At 39.5% G+C, this 27,205-nt stretch overlaps 1 protein-coding gene across 1 annotated transcript in view; it reads left to right on the top strand.

The window, feature by feature from the left end:
- The window catches only part of KCNH1 (potassium voltage-gated channel subfamily H member 1), a 167,852-nt gene that overhangs the window by 90,163 nt on the left and 50,484 nt on the right, over positions 1–27,205 (top strand). The window contains exon 10 of the mRNA XM_057365078.1: positions 7,905–8,101. Coding sequence (XP_057221061.1) covers positions 7,905–8,101 — 197 coding nt within the window. The remainder of the gene's footprint in view (positions 1–7,904; positions 8,102–27,205) is intronic.

The raw sequence follows: 27,205 nt of genomic DNA, 5'->3' as shown, positions 1-27,205 counted from the left end.
TCAAGTATTGTCAAGTAACACCGTGTCAAGAATTGGAATTTTTTTTGGTGGGGGCAGGGAGTGTGCAGAGGATGCACATGGATTTACTTTAAAGATCATGCAGGAAGTGTGAGGAAGTGCCATTTGTATGACCCTGAAATACAGATCTTTTATTGTTATTTACAAAGCTACAAAGTTGACAAGATTGGAGACTGTGGTTTTAACATGGTGTTGTAGGAGGCCTTGGTGTCCCATGTTTTTTTGTTTCAGCAGGATGTTAAATGCTCCATTTGCTTTATGTGGAGAAATTCCTGCTGATTTAATTTGATCTAATTGCATTTCTTCTTAAAGAAATGTTATAAGAATAATTGTTTGTTTTCTTTACAATTGCTTTGGCTTACTCATTTAGCCGTAAGCATTTCATTCAGATTTAGACACCAGAGGATTGATTCAGATTTCGGTGGGACAGATTTGCATCCTGACAGGGCAGTGCAAGCTGCAAGGGCAACTGTGCCACAGGGATGGCTTATTTTGGAGGAGGGATAATAGCAGGGCAGAAATATTGTATGTCTTAGACCTTCTCCATGGAAAACATTGCAGCTTTCACAGAGTCATGTGAAAACTGCTTCACAGCAGACTTGAAGATGTCAGATAAGTTAACTGAGCCCAGGGCACTCTCTTTAGTACCTGAGCTAACTCAGGTTTCCTAAACTGAACTGCTCTGTGTACTACCCCATTTTCAAAAATAATTAATGTTATTTAGCTCCTAKTATTTAATTCCAGGTCTTTGAAGAAGTCCCTTATTTCTCTGCTTCATTTTTTTACCTGAATTTTAAATTTAGGTGCACCTCTCTGCATTAAAAATGCCAAGCTGCTGTGCTCTCAGGCTTAAGAAAGGTTGCAGGATTATGGATGGCACTAAGGGTTTTCTGGCAGTATCTAACATCACAGCATTGTTTGTGCTATTGAATAAGACTGGAACATGACCAGCAGTGCTTTGACAAAGGAATGATTGAAATGAAAATCCATCTTTATCCTCAATAGTTTTATTGTGCTTTTTCTATTTATAGTTGAAAGGTAGGGGGTTATTTTAGATTGATTTATAAAGGCAGGTTGGACAGGTTGCATGCTTCTATGAAGTGAYACAATAAACATCAACTGAAGGAACAATTTTCAGAGTCTGATTTRTTCAGTGAGTGTCCAGGCACACTTAGCAAAAGCATTATAGATGGTGATCCGGCTAAACTTTAAAAAAGGCCATGGCGTAAAGACATCTACATTAATACAAAATTATTAATTTCATGGTGGATGTAGGAGCAGCACTAAACTCTTATGGAAAAATATAGGTTTATCCTACGTGGTGGTTTTGGACAGAGAGTATTCCTTATTCCTGTCCTCCAGACATCTGGGGGTGGGTTGATATCAGGACTTGGCATTTTTGAGCCTTTAGCCAGACATTGTTTGTTCTCTGTCTAATTTCTGGCACACATTAAAAGCACAAATTGCCAAAGCTCCTGTCCGCTGCTGTTTGTAGATGGTTTAAGACTGCTCAGGGTATTGGAGACAAAGATTTATAAAACATTTGATGACTTGCTGGAGTAACTAAGGAGGAGGAGGAGGAGTATTCCCTGTGAGCAGAGGCCTCAGTAGTGAACTTTTTGGCACATTCAATGTTTTATTGCTGTGAATATATACACCTTTGCATAATGTGCTCTTAAATAGTCCAACAGCACCACATGTGGAAGAAGTCCCCCCTGGAAGATGGCAGTGTCTGGGAGGACACTGGCAACAATGATCCATGACACTGGCAGCTGAAATTGAGATGTGGTGGAGATGATGCTCTCTGTTCCAGCACGTCCCTTGGTAACTCGTCTGTGCTAGGAAGGCTTGCACATCGTGTTTGTGTGCATGCTCCAACCACAGGTGGGAAGAGGTAGAACTACAATTTAGCAAGAAAGCTGTCTTTCTACAAAGATCCTGATTTCTGGCAGATGAACCCCTGAATTAATTTTCACTTTTGTTTTGGGTAGAGTTTTGTTTCTGTTTCAAATTTTGGAGGAGGAAGAATTTTTTTTTTCACTGAAAAGATGGGTTAAAAATAATAGGAAAATATTTTCAGGAAACACTAGTTTTCCTTTGTTTTCTCCATATTTCAAATAATACTTTTTTTTGGAGGTCTGTTCCTGTAGCATTGTTAAATTTATACTGAAGGAGTTACTAGAAATTCTAAATAAAATTAAATATAAGATAGAAGCAAACTTTGTGTGGTTTTCAAAATATTTATTTTATGTATTTCAGAACACAAAACTTACTATTTAAACTCTTGTGAATCCTTTTGTCTGAAATAAAATAATAACATTCTGGGGCTTTAATGTATGTTTCAAGCAATAGCTAGTTCATAAAGCCTGTCCCTAAGTAATCAGGGAAGTAACTCAGAGGATAATGCAATTCGAGCCTCTTACACAGGTTTTTTTTTGATCAGAGAATTACACTGCCCATGCAATGACAACACAGACAGACCTGTGTTTTTCCTGTTACTTAAACAGTGCAAATACATTCAAATACTCACTTACCTGAGCTACTCCATATCCTCTGAGTTTGTACAAACTGGCCACATTATTTACAACATTTTTATAGTAACTATCAAAATGCAAATAAGGATAAATGATGCAGRTTCTGGTGAAGCCTCCAGGCTTTTTTTGTGAATAAACCTTGTACGGCCCAGCTGACATTTAAAACTCTTCATCACAGCAGGTCAAGTAATGAAATATAATCCATGCTGAATTCTGAGAGACAAATAAACACCTTAATTATAGTAACAATAATAGACATTTCAGCTGTAACTAAATCATGTTGTTGCTACTCATCTCTAAAATAAATGTTTTTATTTTGTCTGTGCAGTAATATGCTTCAACAGAGAAAATTGATGCAGTTGTGTGGTAAACTGTCTGCAAGATGTTGCCAGGCTGTGGTTTACAGCATGGGCAGATAYGCTGTGTTTCTATTTGTGCACCAGGCAAATCACTGAAAGTGCAACTTCAGTTTGTTATCCCTGTAACACTTGCGTTTCTGTGGTATAGAGACCCAGGGTTTTTCAAGGTCTAATTAGAGGAAGACAGTAATTAAAACCTCTGATAAATGAAAAATAGTGTATTCTCTGCAGTGCAGTTGGTCATTCGCTTCTCATTGCATGTCTCAGTTTGCACTTGAGAAATTTTGAGCAAATCCAAAGCAGCAAAACACTTCCATGCATCATCTCCTGYCAGCTGTGCTGTGTTGGAGGACCAAACTACAGGCTGTTCAGTGGCTGTCAAGTTGTGCAATTTATCTGTAGGACAGGTACTGAATACTCCACCTCARTGCCAATTGGTATCTCCATTTTTTTCTGGCTGACAGATTTTGTTGCCTTAAAACAATGCACCAAAATGAAAAAGTATTTCTGCTCTGGTGTGTTTACTTTCTTTGAATTTTTCTCTATTCTGTAAAGTGGGAACATTTAAATTTGCTTGTCTTACTTAGATTTGGAGGAAAGGAGGGAAGAGAGGAGAAGGGAAGGATTTTCAGCTGAAACCAAATAATCATTTTGGTCATCAGAGAGGGGGTTTGACCCTAGAGAATCTGTGTGTTGGCTTTTTATGGCAGTTGGTGTCTCCCACTGCCTGGAGGTGGAGAACAAATCCTGAGGGTGGGTGCTGCAGGGAGCTGTGCAGGGAAAGTCATTGCRGCACCCCTGTGCATCAGCTTCACAGATAACTGCATTTGCTAACCCCTGATTGCCAAGATGTGCTWAGTGCTGCACTGCCCCTGAGGTACCATGAACAATGTTTGGTCATTCTGTCTAATCTTTGGATCTGCTGAGGCTGTGTCTGATCCTAATTCTATTCAGACATGCAGATGAAGGCAAACYGGGAAGGGACCTGACCCAAATTCCGGTGTTGGCTGCTGTAACTACCATACTGTTGCTTTGGAAATTATTCTAACAGGAATATTTTGTCTGATATACTGAAAATCCATGGATTTATGTGAATGCCTTCAAAATCCAAACTGACTTGGAACACCTGCAATACATGAATCCATAGCCTCATCTTCTCCCCCAGCTATCACACCAAAACTGCACCACAACTTCTAGAAACCCAAAACCCCAAAGTGGACTGAGTAGGTTATGAGCCAAACACATATTCCACATGAGTCATATTTTTTTGGAGTGGAGTGGGATATCCTCTGTCTGAGAGAAGAGCTCTTCAATCTTCCCTCTTGCAAGGGAGAAAAAAAACAAAGGTTATTGTGGTAATGAGGCAATGCAGCTGCAATGTGAGAGTGTGGTTCTTTTCTCAGAAACAGCAGAACACCTGACTAAGCTGCAATAATCAGGGTTTCATCACTGGTGCTGCTTTCAGGGGACAGAGTGGACRTGCCTTGACCTATGCCTTATTTTTCACAAATAAGATAAATAGCAACTTTGATATGGAGAAGAAATTGGGAAAGAACAAATATGGAAACAGAGGGTTTTATAAAATAATTCTTCATAGTTTAAATGTGTCAGATTTTGCAGACTTGTTATTATAATTAAAACAAACGAGGAAACACGAAAGGGAGAAAACTATTTGGCTTTCCAGTGCATGCTGAGCTGATGGTGGAAAAGGTCCTCAGCCCACAAATCCAGCAGGGAATATAAATGATTGATGGTAAAAGCTTAGATCATCCACTTTAAGTGTGATTGACAGATAATATTCCTGGCAAACGTCTGGAATTCATCAAGCTGGGAATGAGCAATGCAAAGTACTGACAAACAAATGGCCATCTGCATTTCTCTTGCTTTTTAATCTTTCTTCAGAGATAAGGTGAAGTATATAAAGCCTGGAGTTATATGTAAAAAGAGRCTTTTGGCTCAGGTTCCCTAATGCAGCCCTTGGACTTTGCCAAGCACCTTCTGACTCAGAAGTATCACCATACCCTCTTGCTTTCCAATTACAGATGGTTTTGATAAAACACCCACTTAGTCTGCCCCCCTTCTTTTTGATTCCTTTTTCCACAGTGATTGATCTTACTTTGATGAGAACATATAGACAAAGGGAGAYGATATGCAATTCCTTATTATGCATAAGAAGCCAATTGTTCTAATGCAGTGCAGGTAATCCTGGGTGGAATTTTAATTCCTTCTTGCTATATAGATTTCTACTGCTCCTTTTCCCCCTCATTCTTCTATAAATGTCAAACTTTTTTTTTTTTTTTCTTTAGAATCTGACAATCAAATTTAATACTTTTGGTATGCATAATTTAGAAAATGGACTTGACAGAAATAAAGCAATGAGGTGTTTGCATGTGACTTGCTTTGGAAACTGAAATACAGTGGGGCTCATTTTCAACTAGATCACTGCTGTTAACTTCAAGGAAGTTTTTAATGAGAGAAAAGAATACAACTTCTTTGGGGTTTTGTAGTTTGTTTCTTAAAAACAGAGGCTTCTGTGATCTGACTCAGGGGTTCATTTGTTGATTTTCTCAGGCTTGGCTCAGCGGGTGCCCAGCAGATGCAGCTCCTTGCTGTGCTGCTTTTGCCATTAATGGGAGGTGGCTCCTTGGGGTGRCAGGACACTGCAGAAAGGAGATTTTTTTGAAGGGAAAAGTTACAAATAGCAAAAGGCAACTGTGGCTGCTGTCACAGGTGAAGGACACAGTTGTGTCTCTCTGTGTTATGTGAAAAGCAGAATTAAATTTTGAAAAAAGTTAGACATAACTAACTTCTATTGTGTGGCACTTCTGAGGTAGGCACAGCAGCACCATGCTGTTTGTGCTTGCATTGTACTAATTATTCATCATGTTACTGGGGGGCAGTAACATAATTATTGTCATTTTAAGGTAGGGAAATTTGTCTGGAGATGTTTAGCAAAACACTTAGAAATGAGTTAGAGTTCCTCTCCCTTGTGCTTGGACTACCAGCTATAACTGTTGCTCATCAGTGATGGCACATTTCAATGCTTGATAGATTCCAGAGCGTTAATTAAAACAGTTGTTTAGCTAATTGCCTGGAAGATTGTGAGTAAAAGCATATTTATTCCAAAGGCAAACAATCCATTTTTACCCAGTGAAGCGTATCAGTTTTTATGGTGCATAAAAATGGTTTCATTTCAATTTTAAATATATTGTGTATTTGTCTGTCTAACAGCCTTGTAGATGATAGTCTATTTAAAGTGCATGGAAGCTTTTTTTTCTTTAGCTGTTTTTAATGTATCTACTAAAAAACCGCATGCAAATAATTGAAAATGTGAAAAGTCATTGTTATTAAATCAAAGTGATGTACTGTATTGGGCTGTGGGRCTACCATCATGCTTGTTGATGTGAAGCTTTTGTACTGTTTCCAGATGTTGGCATTGTCCTATGTAAGGGTGTAGAGGTGGAAGAGAGGTTATCATTATGGTGTCTTTGCCTAATTTTATGAGGGGAAAAATGTGCTAACAGAACAGGTGGTTTTAGTGTATATAAACATTTGAAATTAAAGCCCAAAGKGATCAGATCTAAACTGGTCTGTGGGAGGTGGATGGTGCAGGGCTTCTCCTGGAAGCCTGGGGGTGCATCACAGTCAATGACAGCTTATTGCACTTCAGKGTAGTTTACCATCAATCAAGATAGCTTCTTCTCAAAGAGAAAAGACTTACTATCTAATGGAAGAGATTAGGTAAGGGTGGAAGAGAATTCTGAGTTTGATTTAGAAGTTTTCTTGAGCTCTTTACTCATGATAGTCCTCTTGACTTTCATATAGGCTTTCAAAAATGACTGTTTATTTGGGAAAGGAAATCTAAAAGGGCCTGGATGAAGTCAGTAAACTTCATACATAGTAGTAAACTAACATACATATTTTGATGCTTTGGATTTAAGAATTGCTACGGGCAAGGTATTACTTATCAGACAAGAGACTATTCCTACCACAGCTTGACRGATGTGAATGTATTTCCATGTCATTTGTCTTAAGAGAGATGTGCAGTGGTGATGTAGCACAGCAAAAGTTTGAGAGGAAAACACATTTCCAAACAAGACCAGTATAGCTTTTCATTATCAAGGTAACAACCGAGTGTTCCCTTTTTGTTAGCATTATGGATTGGAGAAGAGATAAAAGACCATTACTCTTGTAAATGAACTTGTAACTTTCTCCTGCACACTCCCCAGCCTGAGCTGGGGTGTAACCAATGAAAAATCCTGACTGGGGGCTGCTCCTCAGCTAGATTTTGGTGTRCATGCCCTGCACTGTAGAGCCCAGRCTGGTGCAAAAGCCSTCATTGCAGTACCCMCAGCAGSCATTTCACTGGCTGCCCTGAGCTCACAGAGATATGCACACGGGAAGGGTGTGAAGAAATGGTTGTTTTCTTCCTTCCAATGTGAAACACCTAAATATTCATGCCTTGCCTTAGTTATGTTGGGGGTAACTAATGTGTACAGTTCTTGGTTGGGACTCTGTGTAGTTGCAGCCTGTAACTGTGCTGATGTGCTGTAGAGGATGCTTTGATTGACTCAACAGTGGATAATTGTCAGCCAGATTAAGAAAACTCAACAACACAGATGTAAGAAACAAATCCTTTGCGTGACAGTTAAAAGGAAAAAGGGAAAAAAACATTTCCTCTTAATTAATTTCTTTGAAAGGGATCAGAAGAGAACATGAACCAAGAATCAACCACTTTTTGTGATTTTTAAGGAAAACCCTTTATTGATATTAAAAGGGGACTTGTCACATGGAACATTTTTAATTATGATTTATTCTTACGAAGTTTTGCCAGGCAGTTGTAATTAAGAAAAATATGATGGAAAAAGTTATCAGTGAAATATTTTGAAGGTTTTTTTTTCTGAGCACAAAAATAGAAGAAACTTGACTGCATGCATGAGATGTCTGTTCTTATAGTTCTGTTATTGAAAGCAATGCTGTTGCTTTTTTATAGGCAAAGGAGATGTTTTTGGTGATGTGTTCTGGAAGGAGTCGACCCTGGCCCAGTCCTGTGCTAATGTAAGAGCTTTGACTTACTGTGATCTCCATGTGATTAAAAGAGATGCCTTGCAGAARGTGCTGGAGTTCTACACAGCCTTTTCACACTCCTTCTCTAGAAATCTCATTTTGACTTACAACTTGAGAAAAAGGGTAAGTAGCTATGATTTTAACATRCATCGTGTAAATGATCTTACCTTTAAGGACTGTCTGCATGAAGAAACTGGATTACATGAATTCTGCATTTTTTGTGGACCCTTTTTATAAGATGACTTTTCTGAGCTTGCCTAAGAGACACTGCTAGCATGCAGAGTCAAAAGGCTGWAAGTATTTATTGCAGTGCTAGCTCTATAGGGAGCTAGACTGTGTGTATGTGAAAGTGTTACACATTTCTGGGAAGTAGACACCTTCCAACATATATGAAAACTGTCATGCACTTGTCATAAACAGTGTTCACTACTTAATGCAACTTCATTTTGTAAAGGAGCTAAAACATTTTAGGGGTGTTGCCTGAAATCAGAAGGAAAATGACAGGAAAGATATAAAATCTAATACATGAAACAAAAGTCAAGTACCATAATCACAATGGAAATGTAATATGAACATGACATTCTATCAAGAGTTGTTTCTTTTATTATAAATCACATTTTGGAATTACTTTGCTTATCTATAATATTTCCATTTTCTTATCCTTGATTTTTCGTCTCTTTTCATTCCTTGCTGCATGCCAGTTCAAGTTGTTTTGTCAAATGCAAGTCATAATCTAATAGCCCAGTTTAAATCCTCTGTGTAATCTTCAGTGAACAACCTCTGCAGAAATTTATTAAAACCRTAGTAGGTATAATTCAGATGATATGATTTTGTGATGGAAGGTAGAAGACAGTAATATTGCATTGAAAAGAAATACTTTAGAGAACCTGTACTTGCTTTATAAGGGTATTCAAGATCAGCTAAAAAATATGTTTGATGGGAGATTTTTCTGTTCCTAGAAATGGTTCTCCATTGTAGCTTCCAGGCGCCAAGTAAGTCCTAGATAATTARACCTGAAAAAAATAGAAATCTTCTAATATTATAAATCTGTTTTGTAAAATTAGACTTTACAACTAGGCGTTGTAAAATGTTTTATTTTTTATATATAGATTTGGAATCTATAGTGTGATGATATTTTCTATCTGCATATGTTATCAGTATCAAAGAATTCAGCTTTTTAGTGTTGGATAAAGAAGAATGTGTTATCCACATTTTGGTGAAATAAATCAAAACTCTGGTAGAAAATTCATATAATTAAAAATTAAGAAGCAAATTTATACTTGGGGATTTCCTCATAAGACATTTTTTTCCAAATGAAGGTACACAGCTCCAAGCATATTAAGAGAGAWGTCCTGTTAATAAACAGCTCCTTACCTGGTGTTAGTTAATGCAGGAAATAAAAGAAATGAAATAATTTTACATGGATACCACTTAAAAATCAGTGTCACTGACTGACATATTTTATAATTAACTCCATGAGTAATGTGGTACTCTCTCACAATATATAACTACTTYTTTTCTTTTTTAACATCTGTAGAAATAGGAAGCCTTGAGGCATAGAAGGACCAATTTTCACAAAGCTCATAGTAGTGCTAGCAGAATCACATCATTTTGGACCTGCTCTGAGCCAGAAATCCCAACTTTAGACTCAAATATCTACTCCAGGAGTGGCACTGTCCCTCCGTGTTTATCAGCATTGCTTTTCCCAGCCCAAGTTACACTTACTCAACCACAGTGTTACAGCTTCTGTGCTGTCAGTTTTCTATACAAAATGTTCCTAATAAAAATATACATCTTATGATAGCAATTTCCATCCAGTTATTCAAATAATTGGATCTTAATTGAGTTGCAGTCAGCAGAAAAGTGGCATTGATTGATAATGGAAACGAGGGTTTGACAGTTCTAGGTTAACAGACTGTAATGTTATTTATTTTATTAAAAGAAGGTTGATTGCAATCAGAATGCAAATGTTAAATAATGGGAATAATATATGCTCTTGGAAATGCATAGAAGGTACGATACTTCGGACATTTGAGGTAATGCACATTAAAAGGCAACTTTTTAGATTTTAGAATTTAGTCTGGTTTAAATATCTGTGATTTTTTTAATAGAAATMGCTCCCCAGCTTGTCACTTCTAACACTTCTCTGGTCTATTTCTGCAAATGGAATTTTGTAGAATTAAGATGAACTGGTACCTTCTGTTAGTTACACTTGTGATGTATTGCAAATCCTTTGGAGTATAAATACCAGATTTACACTTTCCATTTCAATAAACAGCTTCATCTCTGGTTTCAAAAGTGTTCAACTAGTTGAAATATAGATAGTGTGTATTCATCCCAAATATATTCATATTGATTCTAAATACATGAAAAAGCAGCTTTGGGCATTTTTTTTTCAGAAGGGTCTCATATTTTTCAACTTAGTTATTCTTCTCAGGTGTCCCCATATTTGGAGTACATGTGCCTTCACTTGGCCATGATACTGATGTGATGCATGATACCACAGTGCAAGGTGCTTTGTAGCCAGCTTTCACTCAGTTGAAGTGAGCTTGAGCATTGTTCCATTTGTTCACCATGTTCACATCTTCCTTGGCTGCTGGGTTTGCTCTAGGGATCCCTGGTGGAGCTGGGACTCCCTGTCCCAGGCCTGTCAGTGCCAGTGAATAGATGTTCCCCCATTTACKGGCTCTGGATCCATGTGCTCTTTGACAGAAATAAGCAGTACATTGGAAGGTACCTAAACGGATCAGTTGGTCTTGAGCTGAGCTGAACCTAGAGCTGGATTTGGGCAAAGTTAAAAGCAACATTCCTTGTGCTGTGCTTCCTACTTGTCTTGAATGTGGTTTGAGCTGAGCTGGAAGGGCTGGACACTTCGGGTCCGTGTGTCCCGTTTATGCCTTCCACAGAACAGGGCTGCAGGAATAAAGTGTTACTGCCTGTGATGTTTGAAGACTTTGTGGCAGAGGGAAAAGTTTCCTGGAATGTCATTATTGTCCCTGAATATCTGTGCTGTGAAAGCAGTTTTCTTTCACRCACTTTCTCAACAAATGCCAGTGAAATATCTTCCTTTCTAAAAGTGTCAGCTTGCTGTCAGGTGACAAAACTCAAACTCCCTGAGCAGTTTCCTCAAGTGACTAAAATCCCTCCTGAAGTTATTAGCTGTCTGGTTACCTTGGACTGGAGCTCAGACTTAGAAAACTTTTTATTTTTCCTAAAGGAGAGAAAGCAGACCTTTAATTAACTGCTTGTGCTGTCAGTCATTGAAATTCTCACTGAAGTGGGAACAGGGGGAGAATCATCTTCTGCATCTCTCTTTCTGCCATCCTAAAAAACTGAAACTGCAGTCTGTGGCTGTATTTTGGACTTGAAGGCTTTGCAGCTAAAAGGAAGCTGATAGAGGTTTTATTTCAGACCGATACCTGCTGTAACAATGTTGTGAAATAAAAGCAGGTTAACTTGAAGTTTCTCTCCATTTTTGGAATCTCAGAGAGAAAACAGAGTGTAGACACTGGGGTTATTGTGGGATAGTCAAGTGACAGACTCACCCTCATGGAGGGTATGCTAGACAAAGGAAATACTGCAGGTTAGGAGGGCAGCAGGATTTATAGGCTAGATGGAGATCTGGTTTCTCCCACAAATCATTTAAACACTTCTGGGTTTCCAGATTGGATATCATAGCTCCAGGCATGTAAAAGCATAATAAGAGAAAAGCTTGCTTGGTAGTTACCTGTCATCTTTGGCTTGTGATGGGCTGCAAGTTTGCTGACACCTTCTTTAGGAATGGGAAAGGCAAATGTTCTGGCTTTGGCAGTTTTTTCTTTTCCATGTGAGCTTTGTGACCAATATTAACTTACTCGGGGTTGTATTTGCTCATTTCATTCTGCTGCAGCCATAAATGATGTTATAGCTCAAATGACTGCTCGCACTATATAAAAGGGAGAATTCTTATACATAATTTATTAASCTGAGATTTCTCTAGTAAGCCATTTTAGCCTGGATAGAGATTAAATGACTAATTCTGAATACTTTGGAGTGTCATGATAGAAAACACAAGTAGCTTTCCCAGAAGCTGAAATTTGTATCCTGATATAAAAGAAGGAATGCAGTAGGATCTAGGTATGCTACTGGGATTTTGTTAGAATGAAACAAGTGGCAAAGAATGTTCTGCTTTTTTACAAATCAAACATGATTTAGTGACTTAGAGCCAGAGCTCCTAGTCAGAGCACACTTCTTGAGAGAGCAGTGATTTTAACAGAATAGTCTCTCTCCTTGGCAGTTTARGATTACTTGCTTTTGTACGTGTAGYGGTGTGTTTATTCCATGGTATTCCAACTGTGCCAGTGGACGGGACTCCCATCTCTTTCAAAAAGCAATTTTCAAAGGTAATTATGCTTTCCTTTTCAGCATTAGCTTAATCTTTCTTCTTTTGATAGTGTAAGCTGTAACTAGAGAGAGAACCTCTCTCACATCATACATTTCAGCTAGGAGTGCCTCAAGCCCTGATTTTAAATCTCAGGGGGCATTGGCAGCAGTTTGTTTTCAGAGAGGCAGTCCATGGCCTTATATTCTGCCTTTCCACATGACAAGTTTTAAAATTCTTTTTCATGATAGAGGTTCAAATTGGTATCCCAGAATTCTTTCTGATACACAAAGGCCTGAATTGCTGGAAGGTTTTAACAAAGCTTTCTTACACTGAAGAGAGAAAGGTTTTAATTTTAGAATATTGTCCCATTTGATGATGGATTTCACCGTGGTCAAACTGACAGTTTACTTCTTTCYCCTGTGTTTGTATTCACCAAAGCAATCCCACAAGTCCTGTGGGAAGAGGATTTTGATGTTTGACTGGCATGCATCTTGCAGCACTGAAAATCAAGGACACTGGACATGACTGAGATGTCTGGAAGGGCCTGTGGCTTGGGAATTCTGCCAAATTAGCTGTCCAGGAGGCAGAGTTGTCTATTTCCAAAAAAACTGTCCAAATGTAAATAAACAGTTAAGTACTTTCCTATGCTGCTTTTTAAAAGCTGTTTAGGGAGTTGGATGTTCTTGTACTCATGGTTTCTCCATGTCAATCTAAACAAAAGATATTTCAATCTGTTTCATCACTGGTAGATTCCGTATTGCATTTTTGYATCTTTTCTCTGGCCTTGGACATCCTAACTTCAATCTGTCTCTGACAGAGAACTGTTTAGCTGGCCCACAGATTTTTGGGCATACAGACTTCACACTCTATTGAAAGTGCTCTGAGGCATGCTGTGTGCRCATCTTCTGTGGAGAGTTTTAGTGCTGTGTCTGTCAGTGAGTTGAAATCTCATGCTCTCAGGAGGACATGCCTTTGGATTTCTTCCTTCTCCTCCTCTGTAGTTTGTTGGACCCCTCCAGCTAAATTCTTAACACCCTCACTTGGAGAGGATTTGACGAACTGCAAGCATCTAACATTCATACAGCTACAGTGATTGTTGAAGTATATGGCTGTGTTCAAGCAAAAGCAAATTCATTAYACTGCAGCTGAATCATCTTAAAGTTTTATTTTCCAATACTTCCAAATTCTAAACTTATTTCTGTTCTATTTAATTCATATGTCACRGAGCCTTGGGCTCACATGTTTATGGAGGGGAAGATGTGGCTACAGACAAATTGTTTGTATAGTGGGAATGTGTATGTACAATAGAAAAGATAATTAAGAAGTTCTAAGACACTGTGGAGGGTTGACCTTGGCTGGTTCCAGGTGCCCACCAAGCCTCTSTATCACTTCCCCCTTCTCAACAGGACAGGGGGAGAAAAATAAAATTAAAAGCTTGTGGGTTGATGTAAGGACAAGGAGGTCACTTACCAATCACCATCATGGGTGAAACAAACTTGACTGAAGGAAATAATTTAATTTACTACCAATTAATCAGAGTAGGGTAATGACAAATAAGAAAAACAAAAAACACTTTTCACCCATCCCTTCCCTTCTTCCYAGACACAAATTCACCCCCAAATCTGCAGCCCTTCTGCTATCAAACCATTGCCATGTGAACCCAAAACAGGCAACAAAACTGTTCTGTTGCTTTTACTCACTACATGATACATTGTCATGTAAATTTTAGCTGTGGCTTAGATAAAGCTCTGTGGGTAAGTAGCAAAATGCTTCTTTAGAATGCTCTTAAATGACTAATCCCATCTAAACTGATTAAATGAATTGATCACATGTTTGAGATGCCTTCTGCTACTATGAATAATGAGTAATTTTCATACATTTAGGTGCTGTCTGTACAACTGTTATAAAGGAGAAACCTAGTATACCACACAAAACACCTATTTCCTCACAGAAATAAGAAGTTATTGAAATTCTATAGGCCATTCACTAGAAAATCCCATTAAAAGTAACATAGCCATCAACAGCTATTAATAATCATCCATAAAATTGATGGAAGAGCTGGTAAGGGTGAAATTTGAATTACAATTCACCTTAAAATGGAAGGATATTATTCTTTTATGAAGCTGATACTAAAACCATAACTTCCTTGAAGTATCTTTCTTGAAGAATATTTCCTATTCTGTGCTATTGTAGATTTATAGTTTTCCCATGCTCTTCACTAAATACTTAACTGTCATTTGAATTCTGATCACTGAATTAGGAATTGAATTTGTGCAAGACTGAATTTATAAACCCAGAATTTTGGCTATTTCACAATGTGTTTTCTGAGTATGGAAAGCTATGTCAATATTATGTTAATAAAGACATTCTAAGTATATGTCACTACCTGGAAAAAAAATGCAGTAAAGGGAATGAGTTCTGGTCAACCAGAAATTGAGATTAAGCACTTCATTTATTAATCCAGAAGCAGAATTGATACTTTGTTTTATAACATTTTGAGGAGACTTGCTTGAATTGTTTTTGAAAGTTTTTTTTTTTCCCTTAGTGACCTGTTAAATACTCAGCTTTAAATATGAAACAAAAAAATTTTGCCCTTTTTGAAATATGTAGAGTGTTCATAAAGTCTTTCTATATATGGGAAAGCTGTTCTGAGTAGATAAAAAATGCACTTAACAAGGTTGATGGTGAATTAAAATAAAATTTGATTTCCTACTCTTTTAATCCTTTAAAAAAAGACACATTGGGCTTTTGTGAAGCTATTTTCAGATGATTAATAGAAAGCTGACATTAGAAACGAGTTTTGTCTCATTTTAATGTGCACAACCACCCACACCAGCTTGTTTATCTCTACAGAAAAAAATACATTGCTTTGATTTTTACCATGCAGACTAAAACATAGCAAAAGTTTTAATACAGGGAAAGGTTGCTCAGAGTGAATGAGGATTCCCCAGAATAGCTCCCCCAAGCCTTTTTAAAATAGAAAATGAATTTCTTGGGAGCTGAGGAAGTTCCAAATGTTGGCCCACCACCAGGGACAGAAGACGATAATCCAAAAGACAGTGTAGCTGCTCTTACACAGTCTGGGAATCCAGTTTTCCTTGTGAAAACAGTGAAATTCTTGCTGGTATTTTTGCAGTAGGAAGGATTAATCCCAAATTTAAACTCACGAATTTTGTTACTAATGTATGGATTTAGAGAAATAAAGTGTAACATGTGTGGTCTGTCTGTGTGATGTGTTCAGTATGTTCATGGCACTGCACCACCTGCTCACAGTCAAGTGTGCACTAATCCAGTTGTGCACCATGGTGGCAAAGAGGGGACATTCCAGGGGAGTTCAAAGAATTCCTACCCTTTCTCCACAGCAGTCTTCTACTGCTTACTATGACTGAGTGGCCAGAGTTTGAAAATCTGTCAGTATTTCTAATACAAAAAATAGAATTCTTTTTTTTATTGGTGCCTGCCATCCCTGTGTGTATGTCTATATATGTATGTACAGTTACTGGCCTTTTGCTGARGCTCTCAAGTAATTCCAAAGTCACACACTCTTTCTAATATATTCATGTTGTTACTCAGGCTTTTTTGCATGTGTGTGCTGTGCTGTATCATGTATTATAACTGCACTAATTATGTCAATGCCTTGGTAAKCTCTGTGGCCTGGTGGTTTTATTTTTTGGTGTAACCTGGTGTGGTGACCCTTCACTGTGGAGCACTACTGACCAAGCAAAAGACAGAACAGTGACTTAATACCCTCCTGCTTTATTTCTTTCTAAAAATAATCTTTCTTGTCCGGGAAGCAGCTGGGCTCAGGACAAACTTATTAAAAGGAAATTATTACCTGGCATTACAGCTTTGATCTTCTGGTCTTCTCTAGGATCACTAAGAGCTGAACTCATAGGACTGCAGATCCAAACACAGCCTGTTCAAGGTATTCCATGAAGCAGAGAGAATACAGATAACTGTGCAATATAAAAACCGAGTTACATTGGCCAACCAAYATACTTGAGCAATCAGACTTTATAATCTAAATGATCAGATTGATGTTTTCTTCAGCACTCCAATGAAAGCTGAGATAACTGCCCCCTGTGGGGAAAAATAAAAGAAAGGAAAAGAAAGTAACTCCTGGAGGTTGCAGCTAGTGTTGTGTAGARTCTTTGTGGTCCCAGCTCCAGATCAAACCCTAACTACAGGTCCTGTGTTTTCTTGCTTAAATGTTGAGACTTTTTGTGTAACTGTGAGCTCTTGGACAGTGAGACAAAGGAGGTCCTTTTCCTCTTTGCGTGCCTGAACCAGGTCTCCATAGTTCCTCTGAGAGCTCTATTTGCTATGCACCRTGAAGGGCATAAAGTAACTCACCTTAAATACAATAAATCCTGTTAAGATTTTATGTGAGGCAAAGCTTGATCTGGGAAAAGATAAGCAGTAAATACTGAGAGGTCAAACTAACCTATGTGTGTAGACAAYTGATGTTTTTCCTGTATCTGTCCTTGAGAGTCAGCCTTTCAGTTGCCTCTGAACGAGCATCTTGCTGGGGGACAATAGCYGGGAGCGTGCCACATTCCTGGGTCTCAAGCCTGCTGCAAGAAATCAAGCAGGTAATAGAGTGTCTGATGTCAACCTGCTTTACAGGCTGCTGCCCATTCCAGCATGACATTGAAGTGTTTGATTGCTGGATCTGAAGTGGAGGAATGACGAGGTGTGACCTTGTGAGAGTTTCTGAGTTTGAAATCCAGTACACTTTGCCATCATGGGAATGAACCAATTGCAAACAAAACTTGATAGGGTATCTTGCCAGTCATCTGCTATAACTGTAGCTACCAACTTTTCCTTCAGCTAAAACTGGGTTTTAAGGAGTGTGTTGTGCTGTGGCTTGGTGTAAGAACTTACTTTGAGAAATATGTTGAAAGTAGGATCACAAATCATCCGCTCTTTATTTAATACTMATTTGGTAGCCAGCAACTGGGTTATTCTTCAATCTGTGTATGATTCCTTCCTCAAAAGCAGGTGCACTGTTATGTCAAACACCTGTTTGGATTCAGATTTTCAAATGGAAATGYGATACCTGGCACTGATGTAAAATGTAAAATCCCTATACAAATGAATGCACTAGGTGTTTTTAGAGTAATTTTTCTGAATTAGCAGACAGCAGAGGGGACTTAGACTCAGCTCCCCTTGGAAATATTAATATTCTCCCTCTTGTAATGGCTTTTTTTTTGGTTCCCATAAATTTTCTCTATTGCTTTTTACATTACAAAATGGGATGGGAATTACAGCATCTTGTGTGTGTATGTACATATTTTTATATCTATMTRKMTATMTAKATATMTATAGAGTGTGTTCAGTATATCTCCCTCAACTGAAACAGGAGCATACAGTGGTAGGCTATTCCAAGTACACTTAGCATCCCAAAATGCTTACCTGATAGAACTTGGAGCGGGAATTTCACTATCCACAAACAGCCATGCAGCTGGACATGAAGGGATCTTAATTAACCACAGGTCCAAATCCATTGTCTCTCTCTGCAGCTGTGAGACTGTATAATGTTTTCACCAGATTTTATCARGAGTTAAGTCTGCTAAATCCATTTTTAATTAGTACAGCACTAYRAATGTGAAAACCCAACACCCAATTRAAGAAGTATTTGGACTTTATTATAATGAGCTTTTACTACCATATACCTGTATGGTTCTTTTCATCACCATCTCCAGGGGTCTTTTTCAAACACAGAAAGAAAAGACTCCACACATGCACTGTTCCAAGTCTTTGTGACTTTGGCAAACCATATTTACATCATTTCCCAGCATTCCCCAACCTGGCTTTGCTTTACCTTTTCATTGAAAGATACTGTGCCACCATCTTAAAATTTAAGAGGATGTGTTTCCACCATTCTGACATGCTTTATGGTTGGTCATTTCTCCCATATGCTCTGTAATAAATATACCACACAATTTTTTTTCTTTTTTCATTTACACAGCTGACATCAGAAAATCCAAGAAAATTTCTGCCGCAATGATTTTGTAATACATTGGATGACTTACTTTTGTAAGCATTGTCTTTGTGTGAAAATACAGAATTATGTTCCTCTTTTGGAACCTTTTTTTTTACCTTGCTTCTTAAAAAAAACCCCAAAACCCAACCCCAAGCCCAAATATAATAGCCACAAAAATCTCAGGACCTTACTCTTTCAAAAGATCTAAGGGTATACCCAGGTTGACTGGAATAAATACATCTTTGTCTCACATCTTCAAGGTTGATGCCTGTTTTTTTTACAAAATACAAATGTTGTGTAAATTGCAGCATTTTTTTGTCGYGCTGCAGAAGTGAGGCACGTTGCAGTCTTCCTCTAAGTAGGAGGACGTGCAATTTGTTGTTTTTCAAGGTTTCGCTGTTACTTCACAGTARCTGCAAAGATGTTATTTATGGCCATTTATTATCTTGATTAATGAAAACAAAATTGCTGTYGACTTCCATCACATACTTGATCAGACAGTTGGCTAGAGTGGAAATGTGAGGATGCTGTAACCTTTGGTTATGTTAAGATACAAGGCAATAACAGGGGAATAAAACTGTGTTAGCTGTAACAAATGGATATTGGCTTTGCCACGAGAAATTTGGTGTAGTCTAGAAATATTAACCTTTGGTTTTCCTCGCCTGCATTTTTCAAATTGCTCAAGCAGCAAGTCTTGTAGGAGTAAAAGTTTCAGTGGCTTATGTGTTCTCAGTGATTATCCTGTACCCTTTCTGAAAGAGGAGATTCACATTTAGTCCAATGACAGATTCATATGAGTGAATGGAAGAATTAATAATGAAAAGCTTTTATTTGGGATGTCATTTGGGATGAGTTATATCCTGTAACAAAAGCATTATGATGGTCTTTTTCAGCAACCTTGAAAATGGTAATTTGTGTTTGACAATCAAAATAGTTCATAAATTACTTTCAGTATTCATTCCCAAACCATTCTGTAACACAGATGCAGCCATGAAAGGAGTTTGGAAAACTTGTGCCTTTTGGTTTGTAATATATTTCCAAAATTTATAGAAGTTTGTCTAAATTTGCAATGGCTCTGTTACTTTTATGTCTGGCATATTTGTTACTGATGTGAAGGCATAACTTCACAAATACTGAGGGGCTATTTCTCAATGCACGCTCTGAAAATCTGTCATTAAATATTGCATATTGCTTTTTTCAMCACATTTTCCAATCAGTAAGATTTTCAAAACCCCATCATGCTCTTCAGAGAGCTGTTCAGAAAAGAACATATTGGGGAATCATAAGGCCCCTACCAAATCATCTTTAATAATATTGTCATTTTATTACATGGTGGAATTTACACTGGACATTTTAAGGTATAMAAGTGGAGCACTTCATCCAAAGAGCTCATATGGGGCTGTATTTCTTTATTTCTTTTATATAAGATGTTGAATGRTTTATTGTATGTATGTGAAGGGAAACTGAAATGCAAAGGATTCAGTGACCTGCTGTCTTGATACCTTGTACGGTGATCCTCAGTGACAATGAGGAATGGAACCAGGATTTTCTAGGCATGTGTAGGGGACCTTCAGAGGTCTGCAGCAGGTAATAGAATATGCTGAATTATGCCTTGTGGAGTGGAAGAGCAGACTCTAGTTTTGTGCTGTGGTCCTCCAAAGTGCTTTGAAACAAAAGCCAGCCTGTAAATGTTTGATAGTACACACAAGTGCACTAAAGGAAACAATTGAGTGAGCAAAAAACAAAGAAAAGGTTGTCAGGAGAGGACAGAAAAATGGTATTTGAAGTACAGGCCTGKCCCTCTTCCCCTGTTGAATGCTGCATGTACCAAGAGCCTCCCAGCAGAGAAGCAAGTTAAACAGAGAAAGGCAGGAGAGGAGTGGAGCATCTGGTACCTCTCCATGGAGGTGGGTGAAAAAATCCTGGATGAATGGAGCAGCTGGTGCTCTGTGATCCACAAGGCTCTAGGACAGCAGCTGGTGACWGGGGATAGAGATAGCTTGGTGTTTKGGGGTTTTACTGGAGCASGTGGACCAGTAAAGAGCAACCTTAAATTGCCTCACCAACTTTTCCCCATGCTGGCCCTCAAAGAAACCCTTCAGACTGCACCATTTGACAGCCTGTCTGGGACCCCTTCCTGACTGCAGAAGTCGCAATACAGCAACATCTGCATTCTCATGATCCCCAAGGAATATCATCAAAGCAACCAGCAAAGGATGAAGCAGTCAGGAGCACCTTCTRGTGACATTTTCAGCTGTCTGTATCCAAGGTTGCTCTAGCACTCACATATAGCCCTACCAACGCAGTGCCTTCAAGAAAGTCTGATGTGGGACCACAGTCCCTGGTACACACTGCATCAGGTCTTTTGGCTACCATAACACAACCTTGAGCCAGGGGTGCCCAGTGTAGAATCATGGAATAGGTGTGTTGAAAGGGACCTTCTAAAAGTTATCTAGTCTGATTGTGCTGCAGTGAGCAGGGACCTCTTCATCCTTCTTCAGGCTGCTCAGAGTTCAATTAACSTTAAATGTTTCCAGGAATGGGGCATCCCCTTCCTCACTGGGCTACCTGGCCCGGTGATTTACAGCACCCACTGTGAAAAGCGCAGCTTCAGAAGCTGTGTAGTTTGGATGTGAAGCCGACCTCTCCCACTGGACAGGTCGTGCTGCTGGGCCTCTACCATGGTGATCACCAAAAGCAATCTCAATTGCTGTTTCCATGTGGTGCCCAAGTGGTGCATGGTTGATCCTGGTGCTCCTGCTCCTCTGTGTGAACATGAGTGACAGAGCTGCTTTAAGGACCAGAACAGATATAGCACACTGCATCCTGCAGCCCTCCCACCTTAGAAAAACAACATGTGATCAAGCTGCTGCTCCACAGTTGTTGGGTRAGTGCCAGCTGTGGGTTGCTCAGGCTCCCAGACTCGCTTAGCAACTGTGTGTGCTTGGGATGTGAGACTGGTTCAGCACACCATGCACTCTGCCTACCCATGCCTGACCATKATACCAGGTCATGTTTCCCTCCGAGATTTACCCTGCATGTGTGATTTGCTGTGTTCTGCCCACCAGCAGATGAGCCCCACACCTTCTGAGCAGCCTTTTGCAGGTGACCTGGGCCAGCTGTGTCCCTTCAGACATGTGGGACATCTCACACTCCATGAGCTGTGCCATATTGTCCTTCTCAGGAGACAGTGCTGGAGCTAAGAGCCTGAGGAGGCAGGGAGAAGGGTTCTTGTGCTCCATGTGAGCAAACAGGTCTGATATCAGTGGTGGTTGGCTTTTCACATACAGTCCTTGGTGAGCCTAGGGAGCCAGGAAGGCTGACCTCTCAGAGATCTGGATTTTTCCTGCTTTTGAGCTCTTTCTCCATTTCTCTAACCTTGTCTGAGGAGATGCAGGCGTGTAGCAGAGCTGGACAGGATCCCCTCCATGGGGCTGCTTGGTGCTGTGGGAGTGGTGCAGACAGCCAGTGTGATAATAGAGATTAGATTGCCTTATCTTACAAGGGATGGTGCCTGTGGCAGTAGGTCGCCTCTCAGGGATGCAAAGATCAGGCAGAGGGTGCTCGAGACACCAGGCTGGGCAGCAGCAGAGAAGACAACATTCCTGTTCAAGTCTGAGGCCGTCTGGCATACATAGACAGTGCTCAGGAACATTCTGAAAGGGCAGCTGGACATTGAATATTGGTCATTTTGCCATAGAAGTGTCAAAGCTAATTGATCTGGAAGAAAATAAGGTTTTTTTACAAAGGGCTATTCTTCTTCTGAGCTATTTGGAGGTTTCTAGCACAAACCGTCCAAAGCAAAAACTTTTGCTTTTGAAATGTAGCACACAGTTCAGTGCAGGGTGTTTAATGGTCATGGAGCTGTGCAACAAACAAACAAACAGGAATAGTTCTTATGTCTGGAAGCCTCCTAAAATGGATCTAACACCAGTGGTGGAATGCTTCTATTGAAATTCCTGATCCTTCTTTAAGCAGAGGTTTCTAGTCTCTACTTGTGAAAATGATGAATGAATTCTGCATGGTCAGTAAGGCCAGAGTGAGCAGGTAGGAGTAGGGTGTGAAGATGCAGTAATAATAATGATGATGATAAGCTAAACAAATTAACTTTGTAATGTAGAGGAAGCCAATGTTAGYCATTATTTGGCTAATCCTGGATCCGTGACTCTTTAGTTCCCACATATTTTTCTTAGGATGTACTAATCATGATTGCATTAGGAAGCTTTCCATTTTATCTTAGGGTACTGATATGGCAGCTTGCATTAAATGGAGAAAAAGAGTAATGCTTTAATAGCATAATATTAATTGTTTCAGATTGTTTTACAATATAAATATTTTTTGTTTCCTATTAGAAAGCTTCAATTGCCTTTAGACATCCTAAACGATCTAGAGAAACAGACAAATGATTTAATTTTGATTTTGTTTTATACTCCAATGAAGCAAACAACAGATTTGGAACAAGCTGCTTGCTAGACACTGGAAATTAAACTGCTCTTTTTATTGGGCACTGGTAAAGCATCTCTGCCTTTCCTGATGGCAGACAAGCATGAAATACATTGACTCATGCTTGTTAGGGTGCCATCAAGCTCCTTTTATTTCCTTGATTATGATTCTAGTGCTGCCACCCAGGCAGGAGCTCCCACTTTGATTTCCCTTGAAACCTGTGCTTTCCAGAGAGCATCTCCTCTCTGCAACCTGGCGTGAGTTACAGTGCAACAGCCTGAGTTACAGGGCTCTACAAAGCTTGTAATTTAAAGCTTGTAATTGAATTCAGTGCCCCAAAGGTTTTTCTTACCCCTTTAGATGGGGGTCTGCATTCGTGCAGCATTAGGTGAGCTTGGAGCAGGGGCTTTGGGAAACAACAATGGTTTAATTTTAACTGATAAAGTTGTTTTGATAAGGCCATTGTTGAAGCCAAGGTTTTGATGACTGAATGTGATACTGTGAAGCACTCTTGTTGAGGCCATTCTTGGGCACTGCTAAGTCTTCTCAGAGCTCGAAGCCAGCAGTCAGCAGCTTTTTGCAGAAACGTGGGAGCTTTGGGTGAGCGAACCACTCACCCAAGTGCCTTGAGCAATCACGAGTGCTTCTTATCTGGCTTGCTTAATGTGATCCAAGATTAAACGTTTAAAGGCAGGTTTCTTGCTTGCATGACACTTTTTCAGGCTCTWAAAGTGCTATAAATAGCCTATGGTCACCTGATTAGTTTCAGTTCTTGTACCACTAAAATACTGGCTTTTTTTTTTTTCTTTTCCTAGTTCTAGTCAGGCTTATGCAGGCTCTTACTGCCTTTATCACCGTGTTGTCCCAGTGTTGTTTGGTGAAGCACCAAGCAAACCCACTAACATCTGAACATCTGCTCTGCTTATTCTTTCTCATCTCTTTTCTTTAGAGAAGTAAATGTGTATTCAGTATCCTGGTTTACTTTGGTAAGATTTTTTTGTGCATCTGTGTTGAAGAAGGTGGGACCTTATGCGCCAAGAACAGCAAATGGTAATAGCTYCTTAAAAGCAAGGTGAAGTAATTATACCTAATTACATTTTCTTGATGAGATGCATCTTGTGGGCAGTATGGTTATTTTCCCAAGGAGCGAAGGGCTTAAGAGTTGTTCACTGGAATTCTGTCTTTTAAAAGACAAACTGTCTTTTTCTCTCTTAAGGGCTTCAAGAATGTTACAAATATGACTGCGTAAAAATCAGCAGACACTGTGGCAATCCAATGGATTTGTCTTTGTTTTAAGAAAAACTTACAGTAAAAGAATATTCCAATCCTGGTGTTTCACAGGGCATTTTTTTTTGATATTTCTCTTGATTTTACAAAATTTGAGTGACACTGTTAAATCTAACTTGTATTCTTCATATCAGTGCCACTGAAGAAAAAAAGTGTTTCCTGCATGAGAAGATTAATTATTGACTGGTCTCTTCAATTACTGGTGAGAAAAGAAAACTCTTATGTGTTCCAAAGTTGCACAGCTTTTGAAGACCCAGTTGCCACAGTTGATGTATTTTGGTAATGAACTGAGAGCACTGCCTAGACCTGTGGGGTTTTTTTTAACTGATGTTCTTGTAGCTTCCTTCTTTTTTTGCTCTGACTCACATCTTGGATGCTATATTGTGTAACCTGCCAGCCAATTGCCTGCTATGAAAAATTTAGCTGCAGGGATTATTATTAAGTATGTCTAATAATTTTCATATTTCAGTGATCTATTTTTGGATCATTATGCAACCCACTACTCAGTGGGACTAGGCAGAAAGGATAGAGCAGGGCTGGATGCTGACAAACAGAAACTGCTTGGCATGGTCAGCCAGGCAGTGGGGGTCCTCTGGGCACAGGTGGGCTGTTTAAAGCTGTCTTGCTTTGTCACAAGTTGCCATGGTCTCCCCCCCAAAAACAAAGCCATTTCCTCCTYCTGAAACCTCTGGTGACTGGGAACAGGGGGCTGTCAGCAGCTRCTCTGTAGCTCTTGGTAGGACCCTTTTGCTATCGGGTAGACACTACCCTAATCATAAACCACACGTATTTATGTTTCTGCATATAGTAGGGAAGGATTTCAGTGCGATTCAAAACAGTGTCAATACATGCAGGGAACTGCATAGTAAATCACCATATGTTCCAGAGGAAATGCCAAACAAAGTCATGATTGCTTTATATGTGCACAGCTGACTGGCAAGCATAAAGGCAGACTCATGATGGGGGATGCCATCATATGCTTTTCTTCTCTTTGCTGTATCAGAGCATGATTAGAGCCCATCTGCTTCCCTCAGTGCTGGGAAAGAGAGGAAAACACTCAGCCTGAAGTTTTGCTGCTGGAGCATTCACACTAGGACAAAAAGAAGCTAAACCCAAGGAGCTCTCTTAGATGTATTTGTTCTGCATTTCTTTTGAAGTAGAAAATTTTTWAAAAATTATTTAAAATTCTCTTGCTTCGGCAACTCGTACTGCTCTGGCTTTACGTTTGCATTGTGACAGCCTGATGTTCTCTAGCTGTGATTCTCAGACCAGGCATGCCTGGGATCTAACCTGAACTGTAGGTGCTGGTTAGGCTGGCTGATCCCACTGGGGAGGGGGCAGCAGGCGTCTCTGTTGTTTTAACCTGTGCCAGCACGGAGTGTTTAATGCCTCACTAAAGCCCTAAGTGCAGGTGTAAGAGCTGTGGTATTTGCTGACATGTTTGGCAATCTGTTTGCGTTCTTTCCAAGCTCTTTAAGGATACTTGAAATATCTGGTAGAAAGTCATAGAAATGACTAATGACTTCTTTTTTTTTTTTTTTTCTTTAATCTTAATTAAAGCCGATTTATTTTAAGCACAGTGATTTAGCGTTCTCCAAACTAGACACCTCTGTGGCCTGGCGTCGCTGTGCACTGATAGCATTGACTGCTGTGACACCTACTGGCCGAGCCGAGCAGGGAAAAGCCTCAGGGCGCCTCCTTCATCCTCTTCCTAATGCTGATTCCATCTCCTAATGAGTTTGGCTCTTGCGCAAGCACGGCAGTGATGGTGTCTCTTGGAAAGACTTTTTAAAGCATCTTCTTTCAATACATGTCCCGGTACTTGGTGCATTAAGAAGGCTAGAAAATCACTTTTCGTTTTGCTTATAGCTCCTGTCCTTTACATTTCTAGAAGCTCTTTAATCTTCACCCTCTTTGTTTCATCTGTCTTGCCTTTACTCAAGTTTCTTTCTTATCATCCCTTAATAGTATTGAGAGCTGCAGGAAGTCACTTTGAAGTCTGCTCTGAATTGCCTCCCTCTCCTAGGACAGTTCTTCTTCATTACCTGTGATCATTTCTTCAGTGCTTGAGACCTATTATTCTTATTGCTCTGTTAGGCATTCCACGTTCCAGGAATGGAAAAGGTAAGGAGCCATTCATGCAATTCCTTCTACGAAGTCTCATATCTGAGGAGCTTTTGTGAGTATTGAGAAAAATGGATCTTTTCTGTATATATAGAAATAAAGGTCTTAGTAATTCACAACAAAAACAGCTTTGCATCTCCACTGAACAATGATGAATGCTTTACATTTCATGACTGTGGGAATATTTTCTATATTCTTTTTCTGAGGGATAGCTTTTCTGCACTCCAGCAGTGCTGTAAACTTYTGAAAATGCTTTCTTTTGTGTGTGATTTTGGAACATACTGCCAATGCAGAAAGTTACACAGAGGCCTTCTCAGGTTGTTCTTTATTTGAAAGACAATTTATGTTCTAGAAGCTTGAGTAGTTTCAAGTGACTTAAAATTGCATGAGGTGACTTGACCAAATCTGGTAGATCTCAGTGGCTGAGAGCAAGGAATCACTGCTGTCTCCTCTCTGTTTCTGGTACGTACTCCTGTCACTTATTTTGTATTTGGCATCTCTGACACTGTTCAGACCCCGTCTGCAGCCACATCCAGTTCACTGACATGGCAGAGTGAGAGACCATGGTCATGGGAATTCCAGTCTAATGAGCACCATTGGGTATCAGCAAGGGACAAGAGGTGGCTGGGAAGCAGGGGTCAGGAAGCTGCTGGAGTAGGTTAGTGAGGTTTTCCTTCTGGCAGCAACAACCTGATAGATTCAACTGTTGCAGTGATTTTCCCTATGGAAAAAAAGGATTTGTTATGTCTCGCTGATTTTTTCCCCCTCTGTGGTCTGCCAGCTCTGCGGAGTCTTGCAGTGAGGTGTGGGTCATGCTGCCATTCTCTTGTTTCCTCAGGTTCTGGCCAGCTTCTTGCATTGTGTTTTTAATGCAGGGTCTAGGCCATCTGTGAATATGCCCAACATGCCTTCTCTCCCTTCTCCCTTGGGGGAGAGCTGAGTTTGCCTTTACAGTACAAAGTGTTCCCATACCAATGAACACAGGACTTTACAAGCTTTTTCCCCAAAAACTGATACTGTTTTA

The sequence above is a fragment of the Malurus melanocephalus genome, unplaced genomic scaffold, assembly GCF_030028575.1.
Source record: "Malurus melanocephalus ecotype Western Australia unplaced genomic scaffold, MMel_1.1 scaffold_48, whole genome shotgun sequence".
NCBI lineage: Eukaryota > Metazoa > Chordata > Aves > Passeriformes > Maluridae > Malurus > Malurus melanocephalus.
This window is presented reverse-complemented; position numbering and strand designations above follow the sequence as displayed.